At 42.6% G+C, this 22,547-nt stretch overlaps 1 protein-coding gene across 2 annotated transcripts; it reads right to left on the bottom strand.

Moving 5' to 3' along the window:
- Nucleotides 1–2,493: 2,493 nt before the first annotated feature.
- papola (poly(A) polymerase alpha) lies at nucleotides 2,494–22,532 on the bottom strand. Of its 2 annotated transcripts, none has more exons than XM_076273112.1 (23): nucleotides 22,368–22,532; nucleotides 20,431–20,601; nucleotides 20,234–20,300; nucleotides 20,040–20,121; nucleotides 19,562–19,671; nucleotides 19,269–19,322; nucleotides 19,041–19,152; nucleotides 15,925–16,014; nucleotides 14,668–14,806; nucleotides 14,488–14,560; nucleotides 12,970–13,090; nucleotides 12,492–12,576; nucleotides 9,949–10,002; nucleotides 9,657–9,776; nucleotides 9,315–9,424; nucleotides 8,846–8,976; nucleotides 8,426–8,562; nucleotides 6,080–6,147; nucleotides 5,622–5,782; nucleotides 5,087–5,218; nucleotides 4,830–4,886; nucleotides 4,682–4,717; nucleotides 2,494–4,506 (listed from the first exon to the last, which is right to left on the bottom strand). In XM_076273112.1, the coding sequence occupies exons 1-23, from the start codon at nucleotides 22,373–22,375 to the stop codon at nucleotides 4,411–4,413; spliced, it is 2,214 nt and encodes a 737-aa protein (XP_076129227.1). In that variant the 5' UTR covers nucleotides 22,376–22,532; the 3' UTR covers nucleotides 2,494–4,410. The 2 variants fall into 2 exon arrangements, with proteins under 2 accessions (XP_076129227.1, XP_076129228.1); XM_076273113.1 differs by having other exon boundaries at nucleotides 4,830–4,883.
- Between the last annotated feature and the right edge of the window lie 15 nt (nucleotides 22,533–22,547).

The following is a 22,547-nucleotide window of genomic DNA, read 5'->3' as shown; positions in this document are numbered from 1 at the left end:
TGAACTGAAATTCTAATATTTCTGTGAGATGATCGATCTTGTGCATTAACAAAATGTATAATGTTTCAGTTTATCCTATAAAGTTAAGTTGTGGGTTTTTTGCTGACATCGCCTGTGGTTCTTACAAACTGAAATAGCAGCTTGATTTCCCACTTGATAAAATGTAAAACAGCGCTTATGTAATCCAAGTATTTAGAATACGGTACTTAGATGGAGTAATGTAACGGAATACGTTACAAATTACATTTTAGGGCATGTATTCTGTATTCTGTAACTGATTACATTTTAAAAGTATTCTTCCCAACACTGTCCAGCCCTCACTACCCTCTTGGTCAGTGACCCAACCGATAGGCCAGAAAAGGGGTGACCTTCGCTGCAAACGCCAGTCCAGCACCAGTGAACACCCAGAGCAAAAGGAGCGGAGGCAGTCAGAGCAACTGCAGGCACTCACTTCCTGAGCACCTGCGGCGATGTCTCCTCACACAATAGCAGTAGCAGCAGTGTCTCATTTGCAGGTTTGGTCAGATCAGTCGGGAGAAGGTTGCTTGTTCACTTCACACCCATGGTTGTTTTGATCAGTCGGAGGGGTGAGGGGAGGGGAGGATGGGGGGGGGGGGCATAGTAGACAGGCTCTTTCATTTTCCCTGCGCGTTGTTGGCATCTTCCCTTTGAATGCCGCATTGTTTTAGCACAGAGCCGTTCATTAACGTGAAGGACGTGCTTTTATCACCTGTGTCTTGTGTGTGTGTGTGTGTGTGTGTCAGGGAGAGCAGGCTCGTGCTTTTTAAAAAGAGAGAATGGTTGAGGTGGATAGACAGGCCTGCTGTGAGAGAAGCCAGTTTGAAAAGAAAAAGTTCAGGCATAAGATGTGTGTGTGTGTGTGTGTGTGTGTGTGTGTGTGGGAGCGTTAAGACGGTGTTCATGGCAACTTGAGAGAACAGAGAATGCAGGCTGATAGATCACCCTCTAAAGATGGCGCACCGTGGGCCCTGAGGCCTCAGCAAAATCACACTCGGAAAGCACGGCGCAGAAACCTGGTGGGAGCCTCCTGACCTCGCCGAGCGCAGGGGTCGAGATGGAGGAGCCCTGTCACACAGATGCCCTCGATCCTCCATCAGAGACATGGGCACGCTGGCATGCGCCATGTTCACGTCTCCTCCCGAAATCTGGCGTCTCTTTTGCGCGCTCTGTTCCCAGACAACAGTGCCAACGTGTTGCCGTGGCGAGAGCCTAGTCTTCTCCATCACCCGGGCGGGGGCAGGGAGTGCCAGGGAGTCGCCTCCCTCCCTCTCTCCCTCCCGACGCCATCCATCTTCCCCTCTAACTGTTCCGGCATATGGAGGCCCAGCAGGGGAACCAGGCTGCACCGGCATGCTCTCCTGGCACCACCACCCCACGCGAGGGAGCGTTCAGCCGGGGTTAGAGTGCACGCACACCCCCGTCCAGGAAGCGAGGCTCTTTCCAGCACCTCCCCAATCTCCCCCCCCCCCCCCCCCCCCCCCTTCTTCCCACGGATGAACTGCCACCTCTGGATGCCAGCCTAATGCTGAGCTAATTAATGGGAGGCACGCAGCATCCCTGACACCAGTAGACACGGCCAGCAGCTGACCCGCCGAGCAGAACCGCAGGAAATGCAGACTGACGTCCAGTCACGGTGAGGGATTGCTTTGCGCATCCGTGCAGGTAACTCACTCACAGACGGGCGCAGGATGCAGCTTTGTCCTTGTGGGTCGGAGTGTTGGAATGGATCAAATAGGGAAAAATGGGAGGGCTGGGAAAAGCAGGCCTTTGACAGAGGAGCCACCATGATGGGAGAGGGAGATTTACTGTGGCTCAGCATCCCCTCTGCTCTTCACAAGCACACATGTAGAATTGCCCTGATACGATGAGAGAGGCCAGAGACGGGCAGCAGTACTGTAGGTATTTCTCCCGTTGGCAAAAACAGTCTCGTCCAATTCCAGTGTCTACTGTCCAAACCGGACTTCTTTCAAATGCTTTGCCCCCCTATTTGAGTGTGTCTGTGTGTGGGGGGTATTTTTGATTCTTTTTTTTAACATGCGGCTGATCAGTTACAGTGTGTTTGGAGTGAGAGGAAAAAAAAAACGAGGGGAGCGAGGTGGCTTAAGCAGCACAAACAGTTGTGTGGAGTTGGACACGGCAAAATGAAAGCATATGTCTGCGGCGGAGAAATGAAAACACAGATAAATATTGGCAGAGAGGAGCGATGGCTGAGTTGCATTGTCCCTGTGAGACAGACCATAATGATATTCATAAGGGGACCACCTACCGAGGCACAATCGAAGCTGTTCCTTAGCAACAAAATACATTTTCTTACGGGCAGCGTCTTGGAAAATTGTCACGATTGTGTTGCAGATGGAAAACAACACTACTTAAAAAAAGAAAAAAAGGAGAAAAAAACATGTAGTAGGTTTTGAAGGACTATATTGTCATCTATCTATTTGCTTTTAATAATAGAAAATACAGAGGAAAATCTTAAGAAAACAATCATATAGTGTATTTATTTAACAGGAAATGGAAGACTGTGAATGAATGAGTGAATGACAATGAATTCATGAAAAGATTTACATTTTCAGATATAACTCTATTGATATACCCAATAAAAAAAAGCCACGTTTGCCTCAACAAAACTTTCCCTCAAACTTTCCAACCTCATCCTTAAAAAAATGATTCAAACTGCATGTCTTTATGCAACATACACCTTTATTTGAGGAAAAAATTACAGTATCCTTACTTTTACAAAGACGGCTAAGAAAAGTTGAGAAAGGGGTAAGTACTGTAAGACCCCTAAAAGGTGTGTGAGCAGTGGTGATATTTCCTCTCTCCCCCAGGTAGAGAACATCAGAACGCTTCCGTATACAGCACTCTTAGCTTTCCTCGCACCGTCAAAACAAACAATTAAGACAAAGCCACGTCTGTTTATGCAGAGACAGAGAGAAAGAAAATAATTGTGAAACCTGAAATTTGACAAGTTTTTTTTTTTTACTTTCAAGAACCGTACAAACAGAAGCTCTTGTCTCTGTAACTATTCTTCATTTCAAAAAAACGTAATTGCAAGCTCATTCCATTATCTGGGGCACGCAAAATAAGAAAGAAAGAAAGAAAGAAAGAAAGAAAGAAAGAAAGAAAAATCAATTGGTCATCAGCACTAAACATACATAATGGTAGAGATTACTGTTATTTTAACTGCATCCACTGATACCACGTTCAAAAGAAACTATCCAAGCTTAACTGTGTGCTCAACTTAAACAGCTGAAGGTTTTCTCTTTGTACCTTATAATGGTTCTGAATGAGTCACACACACACAGAGAGCAATAAGAAACGCAAAAGAGTACTTTTAAATGGTCAGCTACTGCTGCTCACAAACTAAAACAAAGCAGTAGTTTCTCCAACAGTCTCTAGAAACAGCTCGGAGCTCCCATACAGGAGAAGTGGAAGCCGGAAAATGTTGTCTCTTTCTCTCTCGCGTAGGAAAAGACAAGATTGGTCAAATGATTTGCTCGAACCTGCAACAGTCTAATTTGCAGGGGAATCGCAACAGTCACCTGCCCTGTTTGAGCATCGCCCTTAAAATTTGAGCATGAGACACCCTCGACTCTGACGGACAACACGAAATCCTTTAGTCTTGTCACGCGATGCCATACGACTCCAGCAGACGCAAAGTCAAGGTGAACTGAACTGACCTCAGAAATGTGGATATGCAAACATGCCACAATATACTTCACCATAAGACCTGAGCACTACATTTGTTTTGTTTTTTCTTTTTTTTTTTTTACAGCAATGTCCGTGTTGTCAACAGACAAATACACAACAGGCAAAAAATAGGCATCTGTGTGTATACATACACTTTTCTCTCATAGTACTCCAAAGCAGGCAAACACACACATACACACACACACACACACACACACACACACACACACCAACCCCACCCCATCCCGTGCACACACGTACGCGTTCAGTCTCCACACAATTATGTGCGAAGACACAACAGAGTATTTGTGCGTCAGTCTGTTCTTGGCGGGAGTGCGAGGAGAATCGAGGAGGGTCGTTGGCGTTGAGGTTTTCTCAGGGACTTCTTCCGAGGGGCAGCTCTGCCCTCTAGTGGACAGAAGCAGATGTGGCAGTGAGGGACGCATGACGCTGCATCATCTCCTTTCCGGCATCCTGGCATCCTGAGGTGAGGACTAGGGGGATCTGTGTCTCACTCAAGAAAAGGTTGGACTCTCTGTTGGGGTACAGTATGTGAGGGGGGTGAGGGAGGGGGGCCCAGTCTGGCCTCTTCTACCCCACTCTCCCCTCGGCCCACTGAAGGTGAAGTGAGTCTGGGTGAGGTTGGCGAGGTGGGCGTGCGGGTGACCGCTGCCCCGGCTAAACTCTGCTCTGGCCCCCCTATCTGCTGAGGCGCAGCTTGATGGAGTTCTTCAAGACTGGAATGGGATTGGCGGGGGGCAGAGGCACGTCAGACAGGTCCGTGGTGGAGGCACGCTAGAGAAGACGCGGCACAGACAGAACAGAGATGAAAACAAACATGGAAGCTTGGAGCTTTGGAACAATCTCTTTTCCAGAATTTGTGCTAGTTTGGCTTGACTCTCCGTCATTGGAATGGCACGAAAAGCATAGAGATGGGAAGAAGCAAAACATATAAAGCAACTAAGGTTACCTGATCTGATGGTGCTTTCTGCTCAGGGTCCAGCTCCTGCAGGGACAAACAGACTCACTCAATAAACCGCTTTGGTGCTAGCTTTACGGTGCTTTGAAGCCTCACTTGAGATTTGGTACGTACGGCGGACATTTTGTTTGATACTGACCTTAATGTCCGTCTCCATAGCTTCATCGCCTTGTGTGGCCATCTCCTCTTCAACCTGCTGAAATCCAAAACATTCATTTGTACCCTTACAGCATACAAATGGGAGCATTGTGCAAGCAATATGAAATGAGTTCATTCATGTGTGAAATCACCGAAATAGTAAACATAAGTAAGTAAACACGCTCATTTCACTAGTGTGGTGATGACAGATCAAATAACATGTGATGTAATGGTGTGAGAAACACAGTCTTGGCCTACCTCCTTGGCTTCGTCCTCTACTTTGGGTTTCTTGCTCTGGTCCTCGGGCAGCGGTGACCCTGGGCGTTTCACAGGAAGGACTCCAGAGGTAGGGGAGTCGCCGCTGGGGGCATTGGAGGCCAGGGCGGCCGTCTGGTTTTCAAAAGACAACAAAGACAGAGGCATTGGCGCATGAAGGTTACCGCTATTCTTACATGTTGCCAAATGAGGCAATAAAGCTCTTTTTTAGTGGAGATCTTCACTGAGGATCTCTTTATGTCCAGGAAACCAGTCCACAATGTCAACTTGGCTCTTAATTAACACTTTAGAACAGGTTTACCAGCACTGTTATATTCATGCCAGATGAAAATATGAAATTTGTGCATTACATCTTTATTATTGTATTAAAATGCACCATATCTCCTTCAACTCAGCTAAGAGTTACTTAGGATTTGGTGCACAATGATCAAAGTAATGCATTTCGTTACAATTTGTAACACAGAAATAGCATCTTTGGTCTTTAGTGAGAGCAGATGAGCATGCGAGCAGGCCCTACCTCCTCTGTTTTGGGCTTCTTGCTCTTGTCCTCTGGCGGTGGCACGGGTGGAGGAGGGGGGGAGGAGGCCTTGGGCGCTGCTGGAGGGCCCATGGGAGGGGGGCTGCTGCTGGAGCTGGAGCCTTTACGCGACTGGATGGATTTGGGAGCCGTGGGCACAGCTGTTGGGGGGAGACACAGCAGGTGAGAGTGGGTTGGGGCTCAACCTTGAGGAGGAGGAGCAGAAGAGGAAGAGAGAGACGTATGGGCTGAGGCGGAAAAGTCCGGCTTCACAAACTAAAGGTCCCATCATGTATTGGTTCTACCTGTGCACTTAACACAGGGGATCTCACTATTAGCTGATCTGCCTGGCAGAGTTGTGCTCAGTAGAATCAGCTTGTTTAAGTGAATGGTTGGAACAGATATGTGGACTTCTGAAGTCAGACTTCCACCTCTGCACCTGGGTTAGGCACACGTACGCGAGGTAGGGGAGGTGCTCCCAGAGGTGTCCATTTTGTCTGAAGCAGTAATCATAGCTCCTGTGAACCTACAAGACACAATTAGGAGGAAAAACAACACACAAGTAAATACCAACTGATAAAGACAAATGAATTCCTTATTAACAAATTAATAGATATATAATATACATCAAAACAAGACATATACAACACCCTCCACATTTACTGGCACAGCTGGTAAAATTATAGGTAAATGTATCATACCTGGTAAAGTTATAGGTAAATGTATACTACCGGGTAAAATTATAGGTAAATGTATAATACCTGGGAAAGTATTTGGTGACTTTATGTTAATGCCCTAGTCATTTTTCCAATATAGGAAAGAGAATACACGGAATTAAAATAAAAGGAAAGTGTGTTGACCTTGTTGACGTAAATCAGGAAATGGCTATTAAAATAGGTAACTGGATGAAAATGCCCATATTTACAGTTAAAACAATAATTCAGAGGTTCAAATAAACTAGAAATGCGACAAACATGTTTGTACAAAGACCCATGGTCCCCACACAAGATGTTGATAGAGAAAATAAATCCAGAAGCATCACTGTTGGTAGAGTTACAGAAAAAAAGTAACTTGTAGTCACCAAATCTCAAAAAATCTTCAAAAGCGATGACAGCCAACAGATTATTTAGAAAATCATTTAATTACAAATGTAAATGGCTGGAGTTACTGAATCCTACAGGGTTTTTGAATTTGATTGTCAGATGAAATGAAAATTTGAGCTCTTTGGCAACAAACACAGTTGAGTTTGACGTTCATAGAATAATAACTATACTGAAAAGAACCCCATGCCTAATGATAACTATGGAGGGTCTGTGATATTGTGGGGCTGTTAATATTCCAAAGGCCTCTGGATCCTCATTAGGGTGCATGGTATCATGAACTCCAAGAAAAAAACATCTTTAATAAAAATCTGTCAGTCTCTGCCAAGACACTAAAAGCAGGTCATGATTGGATCATCCAGCAGATCAATGAACCAAAACACATGCCCAGATCAACACAAAAATGGTTTAACACAAAATCAACCTTCCGCCATGGTAGAGGTCTGCACGGGACTGATTTTTCCCGCTCCCGCATTAATGTGTCATTTTTAGTCCCGCTCCCGCATGCATTTGTAACATGATGTCCCGCTCCCGCCCGCTAAAGCCCGCATGCAGGAGGGATAGCCTATTCAGTTTTTCTTTCTGTCTCACGAAAGGAGCACACACACCTGAGAAAGACTCCTGATGTCAGTTTCTTGGTTCTGAATGTAGGCTAACAACTGAAGTAGGCCTAGTCTGGTGCCCTCTTCTTCTGTCATACTTTCGATTTCAATGAGCAGCAGGAACAAATTGAACCCACGTAAACAACAATATAGGCTGTAGGCCTGCTATCTGTCAGTTATGCTTAAACCCCGTTTTTTAATGCTGCCTAACAGAACATCCAGCAGAACTATAGTTATGAACACTACTTTAATCATTTCCATATTTAATTTTACGCACATATTTAATTTGCGGGAGTGCAGTGAATCATCGGTTTGTCCCACACCCGCGAACGCACCTCTCTCATCCCACCCGCTCCCGCAAAGAGCTTTCAAAAGTTGTCCCGCGCCGCACTCTTTTGCGTCGGGACCCGCGGGTCTACCGCAGGAGTGCAGACCTCTACGCCATGGCCATCTCAGTGACTCAGTCCCCTGATCTGAACTCCACAGAAAATCAGTGGGATGACCCAAAGGTGGAGAATACACAAGGAATCTAGGACCTAGGAATCTGGATGGTCTGGAGAGATTTTGTAAAGAGGAATGGTCTGAAATCCCTTGCTTTCTTATTTGTACAACTTTATGGGATGTCATAGAAGATTACAAGCTGTTTTAATGGCAAAGGGAGGCTTTACAAAGTATTTAAAACAGGAATGCTAATAATTGTCTCACATGTTTTTGTTGAAAATATTAATATTTATTACATATTGCCCCCCCACCCCCAACACACACCGTTATTTTTACCAAACTTTACCAGGGGCGCCAATAAAAGTTGAGGGCGCTGTAAATGAATACTGATAGTTCATCTGTACTCGATCAGCCGGGCTGCACTGGACACGAAACAGAAGTGCTCTGCTCATGGAGCATATGCTGCAAAAAAGTGCTTCTACTATAATCAATGGAACTGGCTTCACCAGATGTACAGTGACAGCTGTGTTAACATAAAAAAAAAAAAAATACCCGTCTTCTACAACTATTTTACCGGTCTGCAAACGGAACGCTCCAGTTGTGCACCCCATGTGGCCCGGCTGTAAGAAAAAAGAAATTAATAGGAAAAGGAATTTCCTACCCAATGGAGCCAAGAGGATTGATTTTATTGGCTGCTGCAGGCACAGAGGGAGGAGAGGGCACTGACAGGCTGTTGTCACTATCCAGTGACAGGTCCAGGCTGCTGTCATTCATTGGCCTTGGTCCCTCTGTTGAGTGCTATATGGAAAGAAATAGATAGGCATGAAAAATGTTTCTAGAACTTTCAATGTCAAACATTTTATTTTTTTTTGATCAATTATGTATGTGGTTTAGAGACAAACTTTAGTAATTTCACTTAAAGAGAGAGTCGTAAACCTCTTAATATTAGCGCCTTGTGGATTATTTCGACTTGTGAAACAAAGCTACAGGGCCCTTCTATCAGGAAGGTTATCACTTCCTCTGAGTAAATTTAGCCTGGTCTGCGCTGTGAGGAAGATTGTGTGGAGGTTGCCTTGCTTACCTTCCTCCTGCTTGGCCTGGTCTGTATGACATTACTGGGTAGAAGCTGTTGGAGCTGCTTTCTCTTCACATGTTTGGCAGTGATCTTCATGTCCTGCTCAAACATCTTGCTGCTGATCGCCTGACGGTACACTTAAAGCAAATGACAAAAGTGGAATTATGACTCAGGAATTGTAACTAGTCACAAATAGAGAAGCACTCATTTTCAAAAAACATATCATGGGTGCATGGAACTATGTAAAGGTAAGCTCCTAACAAATGCAGTCAGACATAACATCATAATATCAGAGAAAGAGATTTTCGAAAACAGTCTGACTAGGAAAAAAAAAATGTGTCCATCTAACTCAACTAATTGATAATCTTGTTTGAAACAATAATGTAATTAAAAAGCAAACAAAAACATTTATAGAAGCAGTTATTACTCAAACAAAGGCAACTGAAGGCATATTATCTAGAAAGGGAGAACTTACCAGTGTCTGTGAAGGACTGGATGTCCACTGTAAGGTCCACATTGAGGTTTTCTGACCCCTCCATTTTCTTGAAGACAATCCCAATAACCCACATCGTGCTGAACTCCTCTCTGTGTCAACCAAAGCAACCAGAATAAAGACATTGTGTTCTGAATAATAATAATTCAATAATGTAAGCTGTATGATCACTTCACTTTCCATAGTATAGGACAAACCACTTACAAAGTAAGTAGTTAAAGAATTGTATTTTTTGTAACAATGTTATAAACCATATTGTAATAGTGTTGGTATTCATTCACACGTGTAAAGAAAACACAATGACTTGATAAGACATGGACTGACTTGTCGTTGCCTTCCTTGGGTCCGGGAAACGAGTGTGCATTAACATGTGCGAGCGTGATGAACTCATTCTTCTCCAGGTTCCCCACCAGGATACGAATCTTTGACTCCACCAGGCCCACCCTGTCAAAGAAAAAAAATCTGTCAGTCAGTCGGTCCCCAGAACTCAGCAAACACAGCAAAATTATAGCATGTAGGCATAATAAACCAAGAAACAAAATTCTATGGAAAAGGGCTAAAGCCAACTCTACCTCCTCCCCCCTGGTGTTTGGGGAGTAGGCAGTACGGTACTCACCACTCAAGGTGCTGCTTCTCTGTCGGCGCGCTTGCTAGCAACACAATATAATGCCTTGGAACATAAAACAAACAGAACATTGCTATTACATCCTTTACACAAGATCCTGAGCACCCAGACAGGGACCCCTGGGTCAACCATTTGCACGTCTTGAACACTGTAGCGCTACCAGGCTGAGGAGATTGTTTCTGCCTGTTGCGGAGCATTATCTTTTTGTCCAGGAAGGCCGTATCAACAAATATAAGGCTGTCCAAAAGCATGTGTGTAAGGTAAAGTAAAACAAGCAAAAAAAATAAATAACTAAATCAAATCAAGAATCAAAAACCAATGTTCGAATTGACTACACTGAACTGCAATAATATCTCTACTAGATTTATGCAAAATGTTAGAAGGCAAAGTGACAATCTATTTCCTGAGCTCAAATAATTCCATAACTTATGACACAAGAACAAACTGTTCTGTTCAAAAGCCGAAAATGGCCACTTTTTTTACCTGAAAGACTTTTAATCATGGCATTACATCATTAACAAAAAGCTGTGAAGATTCAGACTCTGATAAAAGGCTTTTGAAACTCATACTGTAAAAATACTGTGATAAAGAAATGTTCACTTAAATTCACAGAATGCAAGTGATGAGTGAAAAAAAAAGTGACACCCAGATAACATTAGTGATTTATTAATTTGTTACAATTTTTGGGGGTAATGAAATGGATGAAAGGATGCATTGACAAACATTGCTAAGTGCAGTTTTTTTTTTTAATTGCTCTCGTCCACAATCTGGGTCACATATAGACCCTTTCAACAATAAAAACAAAAACAATGCTTGAACGTTCTATTTGGGCCCCAATCTACTTCCTCTGCATTAAGATAACATATGGAATGTTAAAAAGGAAGTCTTGTGGGGCCAACTATGATGCTGATAATGGAACTCTCTTGAAAGGGTCTATAGTGGTTCCCAGCGCAGCAGATCCCGAGGCAGAGTTCTCACAACTCCAGGGCAAAAGTGGAGCCCAAAGGGCACCCATGAGGACCCAGCAGCGCCACCCTCTGGGCTGTGGAGGCACTGCGCCTTGTGTCCTCTTCAGAGGGCACAAAACTGCCACGCCACTGGCCTCTGTTATGTCAAAGTGCCATCACTTGACCCTCCCTACCCACCACCCCCTCCAACATACACACTCAGAGAGAAGATGTGGTTTAGTGATGTATAGTCAATGCTCCAAAAAGAGAAGGCAAAAAAGCTACTGCTGCTTAGTAATCTATTTTAGTCCCCAGTATGATCCAATTAATATGGAGGTTGATATGCAAACTGATGTAATACGATGTAACTACGTAACATATTCTGGGGTGGAATAAAATGGGGTGGGGTGGGGGGGTCTGATAACACTGTCTACAACTACAGGGTCATATTGTGACTGAATTTTAAACCACTCAATTTTGCAATTATAAGCCACATCATGTTTTTATAAGGAACATTCAAGCATAAGGTGATCCTTTCTGCATAAACTGAGCCTTTTTGTCTGACACCAATAGCATATGCAAGCACTGCGCCTCAAATTACTATTCTAAGGGAATCTGATAAGGCTACTTTAAATACATTTATAAAAGCAATGCCCATGGTTTTGATCCCTGCATGAATTAAACAGGCTAAATAAAATCTGAAATCTGATACTGCTTTGGACTTAAGTGACTGCAAACTTCTGGACTTTGTCCCCTCAAGTACTCTCTAAGGCTTAACACAAAGTTATATTTCTTGTCATCATTACTTAAATTCAGCCTTACTTATCTGAAATTGCTTCATGGTAGAAATAGACCAGGGAATGGTGATAGTTGGAAAACGACTTACAATAATTACACCACATTACACATTGCTTTTCACACTATAGACTTAACTATAGGGTAGCTACTCTGCACTAAGCTGATCCAAACTGGTATTCATTTAACTGCATCTTACACATTTTAGGTCATGATACAAAAAAAAACAAATGTGCTAGCATGTTGACCCTACAATAAACCCCACAGAATGAACTGAAAACAAAATAGGGGACCTGAAAATAAAAAAGCTCTACAAAACCAGACTAACAAGAAATACATAGTACAAATTGTGAACTAAAACATTTTATTAGGAATTGCATACAGTTTCAAAAGGCACAGTAAAAAAAATATCAGTAGAGGGCAATGCAGCCTTACATGTGTCATACCTACCTTTGATTACTACAACCATTGTAAAAGCTTTATACTTTCATCATCGGCAGAGTATATCCTCAGTACTGATAACTTCAAAAGTAGTTTTATACGAATAATACTTAATCATGCCCATCATTAAGAAATGGAGGGATATCATTTTTCTCAGAATAAATAGTCAGCGTTGACTGCATAACTGTACTTTTATTTCTTTCAAATTCAATTATCAATAGATCACATATAAAAAGCATATAGTGTACTTTGGTGGTGTGTTTGTGTGGTGCTTTGAAAAAAAATAAATCTTTATTGAAATAATTTAATCTCACCATGTGTGGCCAACAGGATAAGCAGCTCAATACATACTTGTATTTCTGAAAGAAGTTTGGTGCTTCATATAGTTTGGACCATTCTGCTTTACTCTGCAGTATTTCATCTGTGATGGCAAGACCTGCAGAAAACATACAAGCTTCATGAAACACTCCCATTTCCACCTGATGCTGTACTGAACCACCAGCTGCTGTTAGTAATCATTTTGAGTGGTCAAGTAAAAATCACCAGTTTAGATTAGTTTAAGAGCTGAAATTGGTGGCTAGCCAATGTCTGAAACAAAACATCAACATCAAACAATTCAATGGGGAGTTCAAGCAAAAAGATTTTCAATTCATTTTCGATTCAATCATTTTGTTTCAGCTAAGTCTGAAAATAGTGTGCAATCTGGAAACAGTGATTTTTAAATGCAGCTAGACTTCTCGTGCTCTACTGGGTTGCTAAAGTGAAGTGCCTAGTAGTGAGTATAGAACTCTGCCACATGAAAAACCAAACTCCACAAAGCGCAACAGACCCTGTTTAAACTCGTCCACCATGACGGCCCGGGTGGAGGCAGAAACGTTGTAGGTGGAGTTCTGCTGGGGGTATGCTGGGGTAATGATGGGCATGAGGTGGTACCGGTCACTGGGCGTCACCTGTGGGGCAACAACATGCTCACAGTCAGCAGGACACTCATTACATTACATTACATTACATTACATTTAGCAGACACTTCTTGACCAAAGTGACTTACATATGTCAGCTATATTACAAGGGATCACATTGTCCCCGGAGCAACTTGGGGTTAAGTGCCTTGCTTAAGGTGGAACGGTGGAAGCCTGGAATTGAACCGACAACTTTCAGGCTACTGCACGCTAGCCCAGCTCCTTAACCACTACACTACCACCACCCACACTCATGTGGTTATGTGGTCACTCTCTGGCCATGCACTTAAGGCCAAAGCTCAAGCTCTGCTTTCAAAGCATTCTGGCGTAGTATAGTCACAATACCATCCCAAAGTATCCCGATACCAATACTTAAACGATACCATGTCAAAATCATTAAACATCAGTAATAGAAGTAATAGAATAGGTCTAGACTCTAGATCAGCGTTTCTCAAACTATGGGCCGCGGACCGGCACCGGTCTGCAACGTGGAGACTGCTGGTCCGCGGAGCCGTGGAGTGAAATTAGGCCTGGTGCTTCGTGTGATAATCTGCTGTGCGATTGATCAAGGAACCGCGGACTGACAGAAAAAGAAAACAAACATTTCAGGAGGAAATGCTAATTCAATGTCATTAAACATAAAGCCGTACAATTAAGTGTATGAGCGTTCATTCAATGCATGCGTGTGCGCGACAAACTGAAACTACCCGATAACGTTGGTAACAAAGCTCCGCTTCAACCTGTCGGAAGGCTATTTAATTATTTAACGGCATTTAATAGAACTACGTGGATCTTGCAACTTCCATAAAAACAGAGCAGAGACTGTATAACACTGTCTAGCATTGATTAGGCCTCAGTCTGAGTAGTCAAATTTGAATATAACGTGGCCAAAAGTAAGTTGTAGCCTTAGTCTTCCTATTAAAGATCTCCAGACCAAAGATTTATGCTTATCTCCTCCGCCGTTTACCATACATGAAAGCTGGTATTATGTTTCCTGATTCAGGCATTCAAATTAAATTTCTTTAAAACGCATGTACATTGTTTCTCCAGTTGCTTTTATTAAAATCTGTTTAAAATGTCTTTCTAAAAAAAAACTAAATGATACTAATAAAAATACTAATTTTAGGGTACCGTGGCAACCTTTTGAGTGTCGGTGCATCATGCAACCTGGGCAAATGACCAAACATTTGAGAGAGGCCTCAGCGTAGCAATCTAAGCTTTATTTAATACCAAACCTAATAATGAATTTAACAAACATGCTCAGTATGGAAATTGTGTTAACTCAACAGTAATTACTTAAAAGATATAAATGTATATGTCCACTTAATCTGACTAATACATTATGGCCAGAGGCCAAAGAAGGATTTATAGGAAGATGGTGACTTTACCCTTGGGTCCCAGACTGGAAGATTAAGGTTGCAATCCTCTGGTTGCTTTAAGAGAACAGGGTTGGGCCACTCCCTTTTAAAAAAAGACGACATGGACCAAAATTAGACAGACATTACAGCCAACGTCATTCGCATTAATACCCTGTGTCAATAATGCTTGTGTAACAGTCAATAGCATACCATTTTGAGAAGACCAGGAAGAACTTGTGGACCAGGGTGGCAGCCACAGCATTGGGATATAGTTGACAGGTCCTGGCCACCAACATGGCCCAGGACACTCCACCAAGAAATCCCAGAATGTTGGAGTAGATGTTGTGACCTGACAGGATACATTACAAACACTGTTATATGGAGAACTGGGGTGATGATAGTTGAACTGGTATAACCCCATTGGACCCTAATTTAAATGACGATCGAAGACTTCTAATGTGGCCAAACATTATTCTCATTTTTACCTAAGAATCCCCCACATCTGACACTACCAGCCCCCTAGTACTAATTTGGCGTGCCACACAAGTGAGCACAGGTGTGAACAATAAGGTCAACTTTTGGTGGAGTTCACACCTACTGAGGGGGCGTGTTTATGATGTTTCTTTAACATGCTTGTGTGGCATGAGACTGAAGGCACTTAAATATCAGCGCAATGCAGAATTGTCCATTTCTACTCCAGACGATGCACCATCAAGAAACAAGGATGTAATGCTGGAGAGGTGGGAAAACGGGCAGGCTGCTGTCCATTAGAGCTGACGCCAAAGTCTTGAGGCAAATACATTGGCATACAGCCAAAGCTGCTGTCCATCTCCGGGAAAGTCTTTGAGCATGGAGAGCTGCTGTCTTGTAATCTCTCCGGCTTTCCTGTGTATCACACTCCACTCTCACTAATGCAGCGGAGGTAACCTCGCATATACAGCAACTCAAAAATATTCTCTGTGGCTGCTGTTCTTTGGTACGCCAAACTGTACGTGGTAAACAAGCAATGTGTAATATACCACCTCCTGCAAGCTCTACCCTGACACCACCCCTCTACCCTGTTTAAAATCCATTCCTAATAGCACGTACATTTTCGGCTTGTGATGTTTGTGAAGCAAATGACTTCCTTTGTTACCCAAAAACAAACACACAAAATAACTCCGATTGAACTCATGTCACCAGGCAGCCAGGGCTAGCCAAAACAATTCTACTGTGACAACAGCCACGCTGCAACCAAGAGCAAAATGCAGCCACATACATTTTCTTTTTTCTGCGCTAATCCAGTTTACACCACAGAGGTAACCAAATGGCATTTGGGGACCATCACATGGCACACGATTCTCTCATCACAATGTTACACAGTGCTCTGTCCAACAAAGTGTTTTTACCTCCCCCAGACAAATATATACTGACGCACTCAACAGAAAACAAAACAGCTGTGGAAGTGAATGAACAATGGTAGCTTACGTTTCGCCCACAGTTTGATGGCTCTGAGGGTGAGTCTGAAGTTGTCAATGTTGGGGACCAGGTGGAGAATTTCATCAGTCACTCTACAACCTATATGATTTCAAAGCACGGAAATTAGATAAACTTCAAGATCAATCTAATAACAAGTGTGTTATCTGACTTTTATTACACGGCTCTTCATAGTGCTGCAGAATGCTCCATTCACTTGAATGGGCCTTCCCAACGTTCGGCGGTCTGCTAATTCTGAATAACAGACCGTTGCTAAGTATAACAGACCGCTGTCAAGGAAAATGGGCTTTGTGCTTCTAAGTCAATTCTTTCATATCACTACGCAAGGATTGGAACTTCATTCAAAAGTGAAAGCAGACGGTTGATCAGCTGTGTTCTAAAGAATGTTTGATTCAAGTTCAGCGTGTGTTGTTGCGAACTATTTGTTTCTCAGCAAAAGCCATGATGAAACGGTAACAAATAGGCTATAGCCTAGGCTATGTAGGCTAAAGAGTCATATCGTGGGGAGTTGATTGTGTCGTTTTGGTAAGTAGCCGTGTAATAAGCGGGATAATGTATAGAACGCTGGTCATTGTCGGGAGATAGGTCCCTTCAGGGCGGAACAAGACCCCTCCGCTGCGAGTCGGGGTCCGGTTCGCCCTGTCGGGACCTATCTCCCGACAATGACCGGCGTTCTATACATTATCCCTTACGTATTTCAACGAGAATAAAAATTGTGCTTTAATGGCCAAGCATTTGGGGTGTCACATTTCTCCAAATCCTCGATTTGACTTGATTTTCAATTTTAAGGTGTCTTTTTGACGAGATTCTCTTTTTAATTATATTACTATTATTGCATTTCTTATGTTGTGAACTTTTCTGGCCTTATATCCAATTTTGTTGAGGAGTTTTTATGCGAGCTACTAAACAGAAAAGAGACATGAACACACATTTGAACATAGTGAAATGAGCCTCTGAAGAGACACAAGGTTAGTGTTCATGGTATATTGCACTGTTAAAGTGTGTTTTATGCCTTAACACAGGGTACGCGTACCACCGGTGGTACGTGAGCTGCCACTAGGGGGTACGCAAGATGAAAAGGGCAATGTCGGAAAGGTGTTAAAATGAATTTAATCTAATTAATTAATAAATAATACATAATTTCTAATCGGATTATAATGATATGGAAACGTGAAATTAAAGGAAAACACTTGTAAACTCTATAGTAGGCTATGTTTTCATTAAAAAATAAGCTACCCACAATGCACGTGATTTCCTGCGGGCAGCCAGAATATCTGGCTCGTTAGTTTCGTGGAAGCATAGGCTAGGTACGCAAACATGGAAAACTGGCTAAAAAGAGGGACACTGTGCAAAAGGCCTAATTAAAGCGATGGAAGAGGAGAAGCGAGAAACAGAGCAGGAGACAGGTAACGATGGGATGGGGGGCAGAATGATGAAGGTGTAGGTGGCTCCGGAGCGCAGGGGGATGAAAGAAAGGACGAGAGAAAATACTGCGCGAAGAAAACAAAATTATGAAAATTATGCTTATGATATGAGGCTTCACGTGGATTTATCTAACCAGTGTAACGTTGTCCTCCACACTGTTTTTTAGCTCATAGACCAGAGGGGTATTTCACAAAACCTAGATAAGCGATTAAGCTGGGATTTTTTGGTTATCCTGGATGAATTTAGCCTCGACTTGGTTTCACAAAAGAGATGGCACATAAGTTACCATGGGGATTTATTCTCTGCACCTAGCCTGGTCCCGACCAGGCTAACAGCCAAGCCAAGTTAATTCTAATGGTAATTATGTTGTCTTATTGGCTCAGCTAGCGGTCATTCAAATCAGACCTCCGTGCTAATTTTTAAGGAGCTTTATTCCATTTATATACTATTTGCTAAATGTATTTCCTCGCAAAAACGAAACAGACTGTCTGCCTACTACCATATGGTTATTATTGAAATTGTGATAGGCCTATGCTAATAATTATAAGGCTAGGTACTTGTTGTTTGCTTCTTTTGTTGATAGACGTTTGATGAATAGCCTGTAGTTGATTGGAAGTGGAGGGGCAGGTTTTCAAAGGTATTTTCAACTATAATATTAAGGTATATCATATGTGCATCTTTGCAGTGGCAAGCGCTTGATTAATGACGTTGCGTGCCGAGACAAGGAAGCACTCACACGTGGGTTCATACGTAAATTTGCATTTAGTTGGTCTACCACGCCTAGTCCTGCTGTTTTACAGAAATAGCCACGATTCCCCATTCCAAAAAGGACAACTTTACTTCATTGTTAGTCTATATCAAAAGTGGTTGTTCACTTTGTGTGAATGACGCTATTTTCGGCGTCTTTTTTATTCCAACCGTGGGCACTTAGGAGCAGAAACGAGAACGCGCACACATCCTGAATCACTTACACCTGGCTTGACATAGTCGCTCCTACTCATCCTGGATTGGCATTAGTGAAACAGTTTGAGCTAGGATGACCAGACAACGCTATGTCAAACCTCGCTTTATCAGTTATTTTGGATGTCTTAATTCTGCCTTTGTGAAATACCCCTCAGTTGCACATTTTGATTTTGTTATTTGTTATGTAGGGTGGCTAATTAAACATGATGCCTGGAATGCGTCAATAGAATGTGTTACGTTATTATGTGTCGGATGGTGGGGGTACGCGAGCCGAGTCAGGATGTAAAAGGTGGTCCGCGGGAAAACAAGTTTGGGAACCGCTGCCTTAACATAATGTTGGACTGTAACTAGAACTCACTTCTAAGTTGAGAATGAATAAACCACTAAATATTTCCACACGGGTGATTTCAGAGAAGCAGGAGGGGGTTTGGGTTTGGCTGATGTGTCTCCTATATCAGCAGTTGCCATGGTGTCTTAACTGGCTGCAGCTTCAAGTTAGAGATAATGTTGACTCGCCACACTACAACAAATGTGTGCTTTTTCTCCACTCTTGGCATGCCTGCCAGATATGACATTGGGAGGCTTGGCTACATCCTCGATTCCACCTTTGATTTCGAAATTTAAGATCATAATGACATTTCGATCAATATCCGACTTAAAATATAGATCGTGACACCCCTACAGAGCCTGAAACAATTTGGAGCGTAAAATAAAATCACCATTAAGGCTCCTTATGCAGCGAATATCCAAGTTCTTCAACAAACTGTCATCTCGTAGGTCCAGGTTCTCTGGAATGGTTTGCAGTGCTAATCTTGCAAATAGGATGTCAATCTGTCCAGGTAACACAGCAAAATTGACAAGAAAAAAACAGAAGTCACTCCAAACCATGTCAGCACACTTTCATTCAGTGCCATAGCATTCCATGTTGATGTATACAGGGGACCTACCTCTATGCCATCGAAACAAAGCTTGATCACAGGGACAAAGGCCTCTTCCACTGCCTGAAGAAATAACACCAACCAGAATGAGCCAAACACGACTTCCATTCAACTCCTTTATGACCCATTCAGACTGACACATTCAAACTGGGAGCTCCATAGTAGCCCTCTTGATTAGCTCAACCAACCTGACTCAAGCCATTTAGAGTATCCCAACAGCACTATCATCTATCAGGATTAGATGTCTAGTACAGGATTGAGAGCATGGTGTTATAACATGTACCCTGTGGGGAGTTGCCTACCCGCAAATCCTTCACTTCCTCCTGCTCCCTCAGTTTCTCATAGAAGGAGGAGAAGAAGTCAGTCCTCTCCACGTGCCGAGGTGCCACGCAGAGGGCATCGATATCAGCACCTACAGGGATGGACATGGTTAAGCTGGCGCTGCCAATATGAAACACCACAAGCGATTCAATGGTTGGAAAGGGCTAGCTACAGCTACAGCACTTAAGGGAATTTCAGGGCTTATAGCATATTGATCCACATGTGTAAACTCAACAAGATGGCCATAATTTCCTTTACTATCTGCTGTACTGCTAAATCCTGGTTTCAGAGTAGCTTATCATCACCAACAAGAAAAGCTAGGTCAGAGACATGTCCCTTGTTCGTGTCATCCAATCTGTGAATACCTGCATAGCCATCTACCTTTGATCTAGAATGCAACATTTGTTTAATACAGGTACGTGCAAGTACCTTGACTCATAACAGAGTGAACACCCATACCTTTTGTGTGAACTCCCAATCTGTAAGAGCCAAAGGTGAAGATTTTACCTCCAACTGTTTCAATCAATGAAGCAGGTAAATTCTGTTATAATAGAGGACAAACAAAAAGTTCAGTTTGTACAGAATAACTAAATTTATTTACAAAAGAAAATCTTAAATTTGAAATCAACTTGAAGTCAACACTGGATGGCAACCTTTGTTTCACTGATTTCTCGTATCCACTCTTTCACCAAACTGTTCAGCTTCCCCAACACTAGGATTCTGTTGAGTAAACAAAACAAAATAAGTGCCATCACCTTCTCCCTGGAAACGGTTTGTGGTGACAATGACAATATAGTAAATGTTCAATTCTCTCTTATGCACAAAATAACACACATATGTAGACACACACCTGCGCTGAAGCTCCAGTTCTTCCTCAAACACTCCGAAGGGCTTGAGGGCCTCCGTGAGTTTCTGAGTGAGTACCAGGTCAGCCTCCTTTGGCTGTGCCATGCTGATGGGTGAGGTAATCCCATAGTGCTTGGTTGGCTGTGGCACCCCTTGCGATTGGTTAATGGTAGGGCTGTGAGAATCAATCAACATTTACACCGGTTACCAAAGGCCCATTGACATACAGTGGAGGGTTGCCCTTAGAAGTAATGAAACGATGACAAAAAATCTTTAGTAATTTTAAGAAAAGTACTTAAAAAGGGCAGTCTAATCACACTACTAGCTTATGTAAGGGATCATGGACAACACAGCATTGAGGAATCAGAAAGATAATGCACATCTTCTGATACCCAAACACCGTGGAGTCCATGATCCCACTCATACCACTGTTGTCACACTTACATTGTGTTCATTTGCTGCTATAATTTCCTTTTGTTTGCTAAAACTGTTTGCAGAACCACTTCTTTCAGCCTCACATCAACTCATTTCTCACAAGCAGTTTGGCGAATTGATAAGTGTAATGCAGACAAAAAACTGGAACTACTTCATAGGTGTGCAAATATCTGAAATGATTGACATTCCAACTAGTGGTATAACTAACTTCTGAACATGTCAAACTCACACAAAGACCAACAAACAGACTGATGGGGCACACTAACTCAACTGTTGGTGTTCGTTTGAGTTTCTTGCCGTTTGTTTGGGGATGCAAGCACCTTTGCCAAATGTTCATCCTGACACAGCTACAAATTTATGACATTTATTTTGTGTTTTTCAGCCCTTCAACAGAACTGTTACGGTCAAAAGATGACAATCCTACAGATCAGAATATTCTGATAGGTAGTTAGGTAGACTATATTGGAGCCTGATATCTCGGTCTCGTTTAACTAAAATAGCTTATTAACAATCACTCAAATGTTCTGCTTTTCAGTTGTCCTTGAGAACCAGTGAGTGCAGCCCAGGTAGGTTGTTCTGAGACCACTGTATTATGGACCGGGGGTGTTCATGCACTTACAAATTGCAGTAGTTTGTAAATACAACTTCAATATTATTCAACAGTCTTCTTTAAAATAAAATATTCTATGTGATACAACAGCAACCTCAAGAATAAATACCAACAATTAAACCAATGTGTCTTTCACTTACGTTCTTTAAGTGCAAACTAATTATCGCTAGATCAATTTCTTTTAACACCAAAACACAGGGTCAAAGTCCATACAGCGTTGACGTTAACCCTAAAAGGCCCATGTGCTCGGGTAGCTAGTAAGCAAAACCAGTTTACGATTGAATCTCTGGGTACACAAAAGTCCTAAATTGACAGGCCTGGTCCGCCTACGCTGCCATGACATGGACTATGCTAACTTTAGTTAGCTGATTATGTAAACTTTCAGGAAGAATCCTTTCCTATTTTTGCTTGTTAAAAGACATTTATCTTCGCTCATCTAACGAGTGCATTCCACCTCAGGGCCAGTCACAACTAATGTAAGCTCCCACCTGAAACAATATTTGTTCTAGACAGTGAAATGTCAAATGAGAACTAATTTGAAAAATAGCTTGTTAGCTAGGCTACTTAGCACGGTAACGTTAGGTATTGTTAGCCGGTGTCAGGCAGTCATGCTGAATTATCTAGCTAACGTTAATTCCTAGCACATGTCCAGCGTGAGTTCATGAAAAGCATTATCTAGGTATGATAGCTAGCTACCAATATTGCTGCTCAAGACTACAGCATTGTCAAAAGGAGAATCACATTAACTGATCATTCATACGTGTCTGTATCTAGAGTCAACAGTTTGACATCAAAAGCTGCATTGTCTGCGCCCAACTTTCAAATATAGCTAATGCTAACAGTCGTTTGCAAGCTGTGATCATTGACACGAAGTGTTCAACAAGCTCAGTACTTACAAAGGCATTGTGTCGACCTCTGCCAGGTACTACTGAACATTTCCAAACACCGTTTCCATTTTAGTTGTCACATGCATCCAGGGCATGCGTTTAAATATGAGTATTTTTCAATAAACTAGCGAAGGTGTAGAACAAAGATGGTAGATAGGCGGAGCATGTCTGGGAGCAAAATGGGGACAG

The sequence above is a fragment of the Alosa pseudoharengus genome, unplaced genomic scaffold, assembly GCF_046254945.1.
Source record: "Alosa pseudoharengus isolate Yale_2024_CS ecotype anadromous, Long Island Sound unplaced genomic scaffold, YU_APseudo_1.1 YU_APseudo_1.1_scf_7, whole genome shotgun sequence".
Taxonomy (NCBI): Eukaryota; Metazoa; Chordata; class Actinopteri; order Clupeiformes; family Clupeidae; genus Alosa; species Alosa pseudoharengus.
Note: the sequence above shows the minus strand (reverse complement) of the source record. Positions and strands in the feature narration are given on the sequence as shown.